This window comes from Phyllobates terribilis, unplaced genomic scaffold (genome assembly GCF_046119375.1).
Source record: "Phyllobates terribilis strain yellow unplaced genomic scaffold, ASM4611937v1 Scaffold_4__5_contigs__length_816908805, whole genome shotgun sequence".
Lineage (NCBI taxonomy): Eukaryota > Metazoa > Chordata > Amphibia > Anura > Dendrobatidae > Phyllobates > Phyllobates terribilis.
The window spans coordinates 813,819,780-813,832,838 of NW_027362764.1; the positions used below are offsets into that span (position 1 = coordinate 813,819,780).

The window sequence follows — 13,059 nt, forward strand, 5'->3', positions numbered from 1 at the left end:
GACACGCGGGGGCGGAGAAGAGGCGGGGGAGGACACGCGGGGCGAGAAGAGGCGGGGGAGGGACACGCGGGGCGGAGAGAGGCGGGGGAGGACACGCGGGGCGGAGAAGAGGCGGGGGAGGACACGCGGGCGGGAGAAGAGGCGGGGGAGGACACGCGGGGCGGAGAAGAGGCGGGGGAGGACACGCGGGGCGGAGAAAGAGGCGGGGGAGGACACGCGGGCGGAGAAGAGGCGGGGGAGGACACGCGGGGCGGGAGAAGAGGCGGGGGAGGACACGCGGGGCGAGAAGAAGGCGGGGGAGGGGCACGCGGGGCGGAGAAGAGGCGGGGGAGGACACGCGGGGCGGAGAAGAGGCGGGGAGGACACGCGGGCGGAGGAAGAGGCGGGGGGGACACGCCGGGCGGAGAAGAGGCGGGGGAGGACACGCGGGGCGGAGAAGAGGCGGGGGAGGACACGCGGGGCGGAGAAGAGGCGGGGGAGGACACGCGGGGCGGAGAAGAGGCGGGGGAGGACACGCGGGGCGGAGAAGAGGCGGGGGAGGACACGCGGGGCGGAGAAGAGGCGGGGGAGGACACGCGGGGCGGAGAAGAGGCGGGGGAGGACACGCGGGGCGGAGAAGAGGCGGGGGAGGACACGCGGGGCGGAGAAGAGGCGGGGGAGGACACGCGGGGCGGAGAAGAGGCGGGGGAGGACACGCGGGGCGGAGAAGAGGCGGGGGAGGACACGCGGGGCGGAGAAGAGGCGGGGGAGGACACGCGGGGCGGAGAAGAGGCGGGGGAGGACACGCGGGGCGGAGAAGAGGCGGGGAGGACACGCGGGGCGGAGAAGAGGCGGGGGAGGACACGCGGGGCGGAGAAGAGGCGGGGGAGGACACGCGGGGCGGAGAAGAGGCGGGGAGGACACGCGGGGCGGAGAAGAGGCGGGGGAGGACACGCGGGGCGGAGAAGAGGCGGGGGAGGACACGCGGGGCGGAGAAGAGGCGGGGGAGGACACGCGGGGCGGAGAAGAGGCGGGGGAGGACACGCGGGGCGGAGAAGAGGCGGGGGAGGACACGCGGGGCGGAGAAGAGGGGGGAGGGACACGCGGGCGGAGAAGAGGCGGGGGAGGACACGCGGGGCGGAGAAGAGGCGGGGAGGACACGCGGGGCGGAGAAGAGGCGGGGGAGGACACGCGGGGCGGAGAAGAGGCGGGGGAGGACACGCGGGGCGGAGAAGAGGCGGGGGAGGACACGCGGGGCGGAGAAGAGGCGGGGAGGACACGCGGGGCGGAGAAGAGGCGGGGGAGGACACGCGGGGCGGAGAAGAGGCGGGGAGGACACGCGGGGCGGAGAAGAGGCGGGGGAGGACACGCGGGGCGGAGAAGAGGCGGGGGAGGACACGCGGGGCGGAGAAGAGGCGGGGGAGGACACGCGGGGCGGAGAAGAGGCGGGGGAGGACACGCGGGGCGGAGAAGAGGCGGGGGAGGACACGCGGGGCGGAGAAGAGGCGGGGGAGGACACGCGGGGCGGAGAAGAGGCGGGGGAGGACACGCGGGGCGGAGAAGAGGCGGGGGAGGACACGCGGGGCGGAGAAGAGGCGGGGGAGGACACGCGGGGCGGAGAAGAGGCGGGGGAGGACACGCGGGGCGGAGAAGAGGCGGGGGAGGACACGCGGGGCGGAGAAGAGGCGGGGGAGGACACGCGGGGCGGAGAAGAGGCGGGGGAGGACACGCGGGGCGGAGAAGAGGCGGGGGAGGACACGCGGGGCGGAGAAGAGGCGGGGGAGGACACGCGGGGCGGAGAAGAGGCGGGGGAGGACACGCGGGGCGGAGAAGAGGCGGGGGAGGACACGCGGGGCGGAGAAGAGGCGGGGGAGGACACGCGGGGCGGAGAAGAGGCGGGGGAGGACACGCGGGGCGGAGAAGAGGCGGGGGAGGACACGCGGGGCGGAGAAGAGGCGGGGGAGGACACGCGGGGGCGGAGAAGAGGCGGGGGAGGACACGCGGGGCGGAGAAGAGGCGGGGGAGGACACGCGGGGCGGAGAAGAGGCGGGGGAGGACACGCGGGGCGGAGAAGAGGCGGGGGAGGACACGCGGGGCGGAGAAGAGGCGGGGGAGGACACGCGGGGCGGAGAAGAGGCGGGGGAGGACACGCGGGGCGGAGAAGAGGCGGGGAGGACACGCGGGGCGGAGAAGAGGCGGGGGAGGACACGCGGGGCGGAGAAGAGGCGGGGGAGGACACGCGGGGCGGAGAAGAGGCGGGGGAGGACACGCGGGGCGGAGAAGAGGCGGGGGAGGACACGCGGGGCGGAGAAGAGGCGGGGGAGGACACGCGGGGCGGAGAAGAGGCGGGGGAGGACACGCGGGGCGGAGAAGAGGCGGGGGAGGACACGCGGGGCGGAGAAGAGGCGGGGGAGGACACGCGGGGCGGAGAAGAGGCGGGGGAGGACACGCGGGGCGGAGAAGAGGCGGGGAGGACACACGGGGCGGAGAAGAGGCGGGGGAGGACACACGGGGCGGAGAAGAGGCGGGGGAGGACACACGGGGCGGAGAAGAGGCGGGGGAGGACACACGGGGCGGAGAAGAGGCGGGGGAGGACACACGGGGCGGAGAAGAGGCGGGGGAGGACACACGGGGCGGAGAAGAGGCGGGGGAGGACACACGGGGCGGAGAAGAGGCGGGGGAGGACACACGGGGCGGAGAAGAGGCGGGGGAGGACACACGGGGCGGAGAAGAGGCGGGGGAGGACACACGGGGCGGAGAAGAGGCGGGGGAGGACACACGGGGCGGAGAAGAGGCGGGGGAGGACACACGGGGCGGAGAAGAGGCGGGGGAGGACACACGGGGCGGAGAAGAGGCGGGGGAGGACACACGGGGCGGAGAAGAGGCGGGGGAGGACACACGGGGCGGAGAAGAGGCGGGGGAGGACACACGGGGCGGAGAAGAGGCGGGGGAGGACACACGGGGCGGAGAAGAGGCGGGGGAGGACACACGGGGCGGAGAAGAGGCGGGGGAGGACACACGGGGCGGAGAAGAGGCGGGGGAGGACACACGGGGCGGAGAAGAGGCGGGGGAGGACACACGGGGCGGAGAAGAGGCGGGGGAGGACACACGGGGCGGAGAAGAGGCGGGGGAGGACACACGGGGCGGAGAAGAGGCGGGGGAGGACACACGGGGCGGAGAAGAGGCGGGGGAGGACACACGGGGCGGAGAAGAGGCGGGGGAGGACACACGGGGCGGAGAAGAGGCGGGGGAGGACACACGGGGCGGAGAAGAGGCGGGGGAGGACACACGGGGCGGAGAAGAGGCGGGGGAGGACACACGGGGCGGAGAAGAGGCGGGGGAGGACACACGGGGCGGAGAAGAGGCGGGGGAGGACACACGGGGCGGAGAGAGGCGGGGGAGGACACACGGGGCGGAGAAGAGGCGGGGGAGGACACACGGGGCGGAAGAGGCGGGGGAGGACACACGGGGCGGAGAAGAGGCGGGGGAGGACACACGGGGCGGAGAAGAGGCGGGGGAGGACACACGGGGCGGAGAAGAGGCGGGGAGGACACACGGGGCGGAGAAGAGGCGGGGAGGGACACACGGGGCAGAAGAGGCTGGGGGAGTACACGGGGCAGAAGAGGCTGGGGGGGAACACGGGGCAGAAGAGGCTGGGGAGGTACACACGGGGCAGAAGAGGCTGGGGAGGTACACGGGGCGGAAGAGGCTGGGGGGTAACACGGGGCAGAAGAGGCTGGGGGGTACACGGGGCAGAAGAGGCTGGGGGGTACACGGGGCAGAAGAGGCTGGGGGGTACACGGGGCAGAAGAGGCTGGGGGGTACACGGGGCAGAAGAGGCTGGGGGGTACACGGGGCAGAAGAGGCTGGGGGGTACACGGGGCAGAAGAGGCTGGGGGGTACACGGGGCAGAAGAGGCTGGGGGGTACACGGGGCAGAAGAGGCTGGGGGGTACACGGGGCAGAAGAGGCTGGGGGGTACACGGGGCAGAAGAGGCTGGGGGGTACACGGGGCAGAAGAGGCTGGGGGGTACACGGGGCAGAAGAGGCTGGGGGGTACACGGGGCAGAAGAGGCTGGGGGGTACACGGGGCAGAAGAGGCTGGGGGGTACACGGGGCAGAAGAGGCTGGGGGGTACACGGGGCAGAAGAGGCTGGGGGGTACACGGGGCAGAAGAGGCTGGGGGGTACACGGGGCAGAAGAGGCTGGGGGGTACACGGGGCAGAAGAGGCTGGGGGGTACACGGGGCAGAAGAGGCTGGGGGGTACACGGGGCAGAAGAGGCTGGGGGGTACACGGGGCAGAAGAGGCTGGGGGGTACACGGGGCAGAAGAGGCTGGGGGGTACACGGGGCAGAAGAGGCTGGGGGGTACACGGGGCAGAAGAGGCTGGGGGGTACACGGGGCAGAAGAGGCTGGGGGTACACGGGGCAGAAGAGGCTGGGGGTGGGGGGTACACGGGGCAGAAGAGGCTGGGGGTGGGGGGTACACGGGGTCTCTCTCCTCCATCTTTCCCGCCGTTTGTTAGTCTCCTTGGCGTCGCAGAGGTCACGTGGTGGCGATCATCTGGTTTCTATTTGTGGTGTCCGACCAATAACGGGCAGGGGGCGTGGTTTACTATTTAGCGTCTGCGCAGTCACGTGACCGAGGCTGGGGGAGGGGGGTACATGGGGCAAAGGAGGCTGGGGGAGAGAGGTACATGGGGCAAAGGAGGCTGGGGGAGAGAGGTACACGGGGCGGAGGAGGCTGGTACATGGGGTGGGGGTACACGGGGCGGAGGAGGCTGGGGGAGGGGTGGTACACGGGGCGGAGGAGATGCGGGGGGGGTACACGGGGCGGAGGAGATGCGGGGGGGGTACACGGGGCGGAGGAGATGCGGGGGGGGTACACGGGGCGGAGGAGATGCGGGGGGGGTACACGGGGCGGAGGAGATGCGGGGGGGGGTACACGGGGCGGAGGAGATGCGGGGGGGGGTACACGGGGCGGAGGAGATGCGGGGGGGGGTACACGGGGCGGAGGAGATGCGGGGGGGGGTACACGGGGCGGAGGAGATGCGGGGGGGGTACACGGGGCGGAGGAGATGCGGGGGGGGTACACGGGGCGGAGGAGATGCGGGGGGGTACACGGGGCGGAGGAGATGCGGGGGGGGTACACGGGGCGGAGGAGATGCGGGGGGGTACACGGGGCGGAGGAGATGCGGGGGGGGTACACGGGGCGGAGGAGATGCGGGGGGGTACACGGGGCGGAGGAGATGCGGGGGGGTACACGGGGCGGAGGAGATGCGGGGGGGTACACGGGGCGGAGGAGATGCGGGAGGGGTACACGGGGCGGAGGAGATGCGGGGGGGGTACACGGGGCGGAGGAGATGCGGGGGGGGGTACACGGGGCGGAGGAGATGCGGGGGGGGATCCACGGGGCGGAGGAGGCTGGGGATCCACGGGGCGGAGGAGGCTGGGGATCCACGGGGCGGAGGAGGCTGGGGATCCACGGGGCGGAGGAGGCTGGGGATCCACGGGGCGGAGGAGGCTGGGGATCCACGGGGCGGAGGAGGCTGGGGATCCACGGGGCGGAGGAGGCTGGGGATCCACGGGGCGGAGGAGGCTGGGGATCCACGGGGCGGAGGAGGCTGGGGATCCACGGGGCGGAGGAGGCTGGGGATCCACGGGGCGGAGGAGGCTGGGGATCCACGGGGCGGAGGAGGCTGGGGGAGGGGGTGTAAACGGGGCAGAAGAGGCTGGGGGTGTGGGGTACACGGGGCGGAGGAGGCTGGGGGCGCACGGGGCAGAGGAGATGTGGGGGGCACACGGGGCAGAGGAGATGTGGGGGGCACACGGGGCAGAGGAGATGTGGGGGGCACACGGGGCAGAGGAGATGTGGGGGGCACACGGGGCAGAGGAGATGTGGGGGGCACACGGGGCAGAGGAGATGTGGGGGGCACACGGGGCAGAGGAGGCTGGGGGGCAGAGGAGGCTGGGGGGCAGAGGAGGCTGGGGGGCAGAGGAGGCTGGGGGGCAGAGGAGGCTGGGGGGCAGAGGAGGCTGGGGGGCAGAGGAGGCTGGGGGGCAGAGGAGGCTGGGGGGCAGAGGAGGCTGGGGGGCAGAGGAGGCTGGGGGGCAGAGGAGGCTGGGGGGCAGAGGAGGCTGGGGGGCAGAGGAGGCTGGGGGGCACACGGGGCAGGGGGGCACACGGGGCAGGGGGGCACACGGGGCAGGGGGGCACACGGGGCAGGGGGGCACACGGGGCAGGGGGGCACACGGGGCAGGGGGGCACACGGGGCAGGGGGGCACACGGGGCAGGGGGGCACACGGGGCAGGGGGGCACACGGGGCAGGGGGGCACACGGGGCAGGGGGGCACACGGGGCAGGGGGGCACACGGGGCAGGGGGGCACACGGGGCAGGGGGGCACACGGGGCAGGGGGGCACACGGGGCCACACGGGGCAGAGGAGGCACGGGGCCACACGGGGCAGAGGAGGCATGGGGCCACACGGGGCAGAGGAGGCACGGGGGCACACGGGGCAGAGGAGGCACGGGGGCACAGGAGGCACGGGGGCACACGGGGCAGAGGGGGCACACGGGGCAGAGGGGGCACACGGGGCAGAGGGGGCACGGGGGGCAGAGGGGGCACGGGGGGCAGAGGAGGCACGGGGGGGCACGGGGGGCAGAGGAGGCACGGGGGGGCACGGGGGGCAGAGGAGGCACGGGGGGGCACACGGGGCAGAGGAGGCACGGGGGGGCACACGGGGCAGAGGAGGCACGGGGGGCACACGGGGCAGAGGAGGCACGGGGGGCACACGAGGCACGGGGGGCACACGGGGCACACGAGGCACGGGGGGCACACGGGGCAGAGGAGGCACGGGGGGCACACGGGGCAGAGGAGGCACGGGGGGCACACGGGGCAGAGGAGGCACGGGGGGCACACGGGGCAGAGGAGGCACGGGGGGCACACGGGGCAGAGGAGGCACGGGGGGCACACGGGGCAGAGGAGGCACGGGGGGCACACGGGGCAGAGGAGGCACGGGGGGCAGAGGAGGCACGGGGGGCAGAGGAGGCACGGGGGGCAGAGGAGGCACGGGGGGCAGAGGAGGCACGGGGGGCAGAGGAGGCACGGGGGGCAGAGGAGGCACGGGGGGCACACGGGGCAGAGGAGGCACGGGGGGCACACGGGGCAGAGGAGGCACGGGGGGCACACGGGGCAGAGGAGGCACACGGGGCAGAGGAGGCACGGGGGGCACACAGGGCAGAGGAGGCACGGGGGGCACACGGGGCAGAGGAGGCACGGGGGGCACACGGGGCAGAGGAGGCACGGGGGGCACAGGAGGCACGGGGGGCACACGGGGCAGAGGAGGCACGGGGGGCAGAGGAGGCTGGGGGAGGGGGGTGTAAACAGGGCAGAAGAGGCTGGGGGTGTGGGGTACACGGGGCAGAAGAGGCTGGGGGTGTGGGGTACACGGGGTCTCTCTCCTCCATCTTTCCCGCCGTTTGTTCGTCTCCTTGGCGTCGCAGAGGTCACGTGGTGGCGATCAGCTGGTTTCTATTTGTGGTGTCCGACCAATAACGGGCAGGGGGCATGGTTTACCATTTAGCGTCTGCGCAGTCACGTGACCGAGGCTGGGGGAGGGGGGTACATGGGGCAAAGGAGGCTGGGGGAGAGGGGTACACGGGGTGGAGGAGGCTGGTACACGGGGCGGAGGAGGAGATGCGGGTGGTACACGGGGCAGAGGAGGCTGGGGATGTGGGCTCCACTGGACGGCGGCTGGGGGAGGGGGGTACATGGGGCGGAGGAGGCTGGGGAGGGGGTACACGGGGTGCAGGAGGCTGGCGGTGGGGGGTACACGGGGTGGGGGAGGGGGTACACGGGGCGGAGGAGGGGTACACGGGGCGGAGGAGGCTGGCGGAGGGGGGGTACACGGGGCGTTGGAGGCTGGGGATGTGGGCTACACTGGACGGCGGCTGGGGGTACACGGGGAGGAGGAGGCTGGGGGAGGGGGGTACACGGGGTCTCTCTCCTCCATCTTTCCCGCCGTTTGTTCGTCTCCTTGGCGTCGCAGAGGTCACGTGGTGCCGGCGATCAGCTGGTTTCTATTTGTGGTGTCCGACCAATAACGGGCAGGGGGCGTGGTTTACCATTTAGCGTCTGCGCAGTCATGTGACCAGAAGCTTCAGAGATGATTCTGACACCGGTGAGTGCAGATGGCGAGACTAAGACTGCTCCTCCGAGACAGAGCCCGGGTCACAGACGGAGACTGCTCCTCCGAGACAGAGCCCGGGTCACAGACGGAGACTGCTCCTCCGAGACAGAGCCCGGGTCACAGACGGAGACTGCTCCTCCGAGACAGAGCCCGGGTCACAGACGGAGACTGCTCCTCCGAGACAGAGCCCGGGTCACAGACGGAGACTGCTCCTCCGAGACAGAGCCCGGGTCACAGACGGAGACTGCTCCTCCGAGACAGAGCCCGGGTCACAGACGGAGACTGCTCCTCCGAGACAGAGCCCGGGTCACAGACGGAGACTGCTCCTCCGAGACAGAGCCCGGGTCACAGACGGAGACTGCTCCTCCGAGACAGAGCCCGGGTCACAGACGGAGACTGCTCCTCCGAGACAGAGCCCGGGTCACAGACGGAGACTGCTCCTCCGAGACAGAGCCCGGGTCACAGACGGAGACTGCTCCTCCGAGACAGAGCCCGGGTCACAGACGGAGACTGCTCCTCCGAGACAGAGCCCGGGTCACAGACGGAGACTGCTCCTCCGAGACAGAGCCCGGGTCACAGACGGAGACTGCTCCTCCGAGACAGAGCCCGGGTCACAGACGGAGACTGCTCCTCCGAGACAGAGCCCGGGTCACAGACGGAGACTGCTCCTCCGAGACAGAGCCCGGGTCACAGACGGAGACAAGTTGTCAGTGATAATGGTGCCACATGCTGTTTTGTGCTCTGATCCCTCTTCTTGTTCCCAGGAGCTGATGGCTGCCCCTCTATGTAGAACAAATGGTAGAGAGAGGGGAGGGAGGGGGACAGAGAGGGAGGAGGACAGAGAGGGAGGAGGACAGAGAGGGAGGAGGACAGAGAGGGAGGAGGACAGAGAGGGAGGAGGACAGAGAGGGAGGAGGACAGAGAGGGAGGAGGACGAGAGAGAGAGAGAGGGAGGGGGACAGAGAGGGAGGGGGACAGAGAGGGAGGGGGACAGAGAGGGAGGGGGACAGAGAGGGAGGGGGACAGAGAGGGAGGGGGACAGAGAGGGAGGGGGACAGAGAGGGAGGAGGACAGAGAGGGAGGAGGACAGAGAGGGAGAGAGAGAGGGAGGGGGACAGAGAGGGAGGGGGACAGAGAGGGAGGGGGACAGGGAGGGAGAGAGGGAGGGAGGGGGGCAGAGAGGGGGGGGGCAGAGAGGGAGGGGGACAGAGAGGGAGGGGGACAGAGAGGGAGGGAGAGAGGAGGAGAGGGAGGGGGACAGAGAGGGAGGGGGACAGAGAGGGAGGGGGACAGAGAGGGAGGGGGACAGAGAGGGAGGGGGACCGTCTGGTGGAGGGGGACCGTCTGGTGGAGGGGGACAGAGAGGGAGGGGGACAGAGAGGGAGGGGGACCGTCTGGTGGAGGGGGACAGAGAGGGAGGGGGACCGTCTGGTGGAGGGGGACCGTCTGGTGGAGGGGGACCGTCTGGTGGAGGGGGACCGTCTGGTGGAGGGGGACCGTCTGGTGGAGGGGGACAGAGAGGGAGGGGGACAGAGAGGGAGGGGGACCATCTGGTAGAGGGGGACAGAGAGGGAGGGGGACAGAGAGGGAGGGGGACAGAGAGGGAGGGGGACCGTCTGGTGGAGGAGGACAGAGAGGGAGGAGGACAGAGAGGGAGGAGGACAGAGAGGGAGGAGGACAGAGGGAGGGGGACCGTCTGGTGGAGGATGACAGAGAGGGGGAGAGTCTTGTGGAGGAGGACAGATTTTCCTGGCGGTGGCTTATGTGCCTCCCTCAGTGCTGTACATCTACAGAGGCTGGCTGTCCAGGTTGTGCTCACTGACCGTCTCTGCCGCACCTAATCCTGTGTATTCTGATTCCCGGACAGTGATAAGTCATGTAACTAATGGCGCGTGTCCTTAGGGTCATGGTGTACTGATCTGTCGGACAGGATCTGCGGCATCACTGGGGTCATGGGTCGTCCTCCGGTCTGTGCTGTTTGCTGCAGATTGCTCGTCACTTTGTGCTCGCTGCGTCTGACCGTGTCGTTACTGTCATGTTATTCTGTCGTATTACTGGGGGCCTCAGTGCTTGGATCCCATGACAACACTTCCTGCACCATGTTTTGTCAGCTCAAAGCATCTGAGGGTGGAGGATGTGATAGCAGAAAGGCCCTGCGGGGGAGGGGGGGTGGAGGTTGTGGCAGCGGAGAGCCTCTGCGGGGGGGGGGATGGAGGATGTGGCAGCGGAGAGCCTCTGCGGGGGGATGGGGGGGTGGAGGATGTGGCAGCGGAGAGCCTCTGCGGGGGGATGGGGGGGTGGAGGATGTGGCAGCGGAGAGCCTCTGCGGGGGGATGGGGGGGTGGAGGATGTGGCAGCGGAGAGCCTCTGCGGGGGGATGGGGGGGTGGAGGATGTGGCAGCGGAGAGCCTCTGCGGGGGGATGGGGGGGGTGGAGGATGTGGCAGCGGAGAGCCTCTGCGGTGGGGGGGGGTGGAGGATGTGGCAGGGGCGAGGTTTTCACAGTCCGATGTGTTTCTTTTCTGCAGCTTCCATTATGTGGATTTCACAACGCTCTGAGATGTCGCCCCAAAATGTGTCTGACCGTGAGGAGACTCTGCGCCCAGACGCCAGGGTAAGAGAACACAAGATCCCACTGGCTGAGACCACTGATGCACGCGGGCTAATATAAAATATACCTTATGGCTCTATTCAATTTTCCATAAGACCTCCTGCCCGTCTCCTCTGCCCGAGTACGAGGGCGCTCGGGAGGCCTCCTGCCCGTCTCCTCTGCCCGAGTACAGAGCGCTCGGGAGGCCTCCTGCCCGTCTCCTCTGCCCGAGTACAGAGCGCTCGGGAGGCCTCCTGCCCGTCTCCTCTGCCCGAGTACAGAGCGCTCGGGAGGCCTCCTGCCCGTCTCCTCTGCCCGAGTACAGAGCGCTCGGGAGGCCTCCTGCCCGTCTCCTCTGCCCGAGTACGAGGGCGCTCGGGAGGCCTCCTGCCCGTCTCCTCTGCCCGAGTACGAGGGCGCTCGGGAGGCCTCCTGCCCGTCTCCTCTGCCCGAGTACGAGGGCGCTCGGGAGGCCTCCTGCCCGTCTCCTCTGCCCGAGTACGAGGGCGCTCGGGAGGCCTCCTGCCCGTCGCCTCCCCCTCCACATTTGCTAAGCCCCCTGAGACTGCTTCTCTGCTTTTTCTCCCCATGAGACCTCCTGTCTGGATTCTGTGTTGTCTTTATCTGTGATGTGGAGGACAGATGTGGAGATAAGCGGTGGTCAGGGTGGAGATGGGTGGAGGAAAGGGTCAGGGCTGTCTCCTTATTTTAAGCTTTGTGCTTTATTAACTATTTGTGTGCCGGATAGCCTTGATTTGGGGTAAAGGCTGTGGCGAGACCCCCAGTATCAGACAGTGGTGGGTGCACTGTATACAGCGCTGGTATGAGGTGTAATCAGGTCTCCTCGGTTTATATCTTTCGGTTTGTCTCGCAGTGCCCCCCCACATGGATGGCTCCGGATCTCCAGCTTAGGTGCCTTGGTTGGGGCCCCGTCAGTGGGGGCCCTTGCGTATTACAGCTCCGACGGGCCCCGGAGGAGGAGAATACGGATCTCACTGCAGGGGATTCTGCGCTTCTGCAGGTGAGGACGGCTTTTGTGTTTTGTGTAGTGGCCCGTGCCCACTGGTGAGACAGCCCCCCCCCCCCCCCCCCCCCCCCGGGGACGGTGCGGCCCCCCCATACACACCCTGACATGTGACGGTGCAGCGTTGTTACCCTGCAGGGTCTTTACTGCCGCCACCTCCTCCTCGTGATGAGACCCTTCCATCATTAAATATTATCTGTGACTGATATAAACGGTGAAGATTCACTGCTGCCTGTAATCACGACGGAGGACGGCACAACGGGCATTAGATGTAATGCGGAGACCCGGGGGGGCCACCGGCCGGTGTATGTACATGTATGACCCGGGAGGGGCCACCGGCCAGTGTATGTACATGTATGACCTGGGGGGGACACACCGGCCAGCGTATGTACATGTATGCTCTAGTCAGCTGCAATACATGAGAGAGTCAGAGATTCAGATTATAGAGGATGTTAGTCACAAATATTTAGCATAATGGAAAGGACTAATAGGATGGTAGACAGAGTTGAGGAGAAGTGCAGCACTGTGGAGAGGACGGTTATAGTGGTAGACATATTGCTTTAGGTGGCGGATCTTAAGAGATGGGCTTGGTTGGTTGGTATAGAGTGCTGATCTTTGGAGATCATGGTTTTGGTTGATTGGTATATTGGTATAGAGTGCTCATCTCATCAGATGATGGTTGGTCTGTGTGGATGGCTAATCTCTGGAGATTATGGTCTTGTTTGGTATAGATGGCTGACCTCTGAAGATGTGTGGTTGGTTGGTACAGATGGCTGACTTCTTGAGCTGATGTGCTTGGTTGGTTGGTATAGATGGCTGATCTCTGGAGATGATGGGCTGTCCTGCCTGTCTATCAGCGATACCTGCCTATAGCTGTGTCCACCTGCACCAGCCTGTCCATCAGCTGTGCCCGTCTGCACTTGCCTACCGGGATACCAGTTGTGTCCTCCAGTACCAGCCTGTGTATCTATCCTGCCCATCACGGTTCCAGCCAGTACTTGCCAAGTCCGTCATTCTCGGCCGCTCCTGCATCTAGTCACTTGGGGGTCAGCTGCCATCCACCTGAGGTCAGTCCTGGTGTAGCACCTGGTCCCACCTCCTTCGCCTCTCTTTGGATCACGGTATCGTCAGCCGCTGTGTATCACAGGTCGGACTTGGTGAGGCACCTAGTCACGACCCTCCAGGCTTTTCTCGGGCCACGGCACAATGCTTCCACCATCTAGTCCTTTACAGTTTGGATTTGTCTCGTCTTCCCTCCGGTAAGACTTGTGTTGCTAAAC

General features: G+C 68.7%; 1 protein-coding gene across 2 annotated transcripts in view; it reads left to right on the forward strand.

Moving 5' to 3' along the window:
* The first annotated feature begins 7,964 nt into the window (after positions 1 to 7,964).
* The window catches only part of ADCK5 (aarF domain containing kinase 5), a 99,359-nt gene continuing 94,264 nt past the window's right edge, over positions 7,965 to 13,059 (forward strand). For both annotated transcript variants that reach the window (XM_073680129.1, XM_073680130.1), the window contains exons 1-3: positions 7,965 to 8,157; positions 10,694 to 10,779; positions 11,630 to 11,776. In XM_073680129.1, the coding sequence (XP_073536230.1) occupies positions 8,143 to 8,157; positions 10,694 to 10,779; positions 11,630 to 11,776 (248 nt within the window). In that variant the 5' untranslated portion in view covers positions 7,965 to 8,142. The remainder of the gene's footprint in view (positions 8,158 to 10,693; positions 10,780 to 11,629; positions 11,777 to 13,059) is intronic.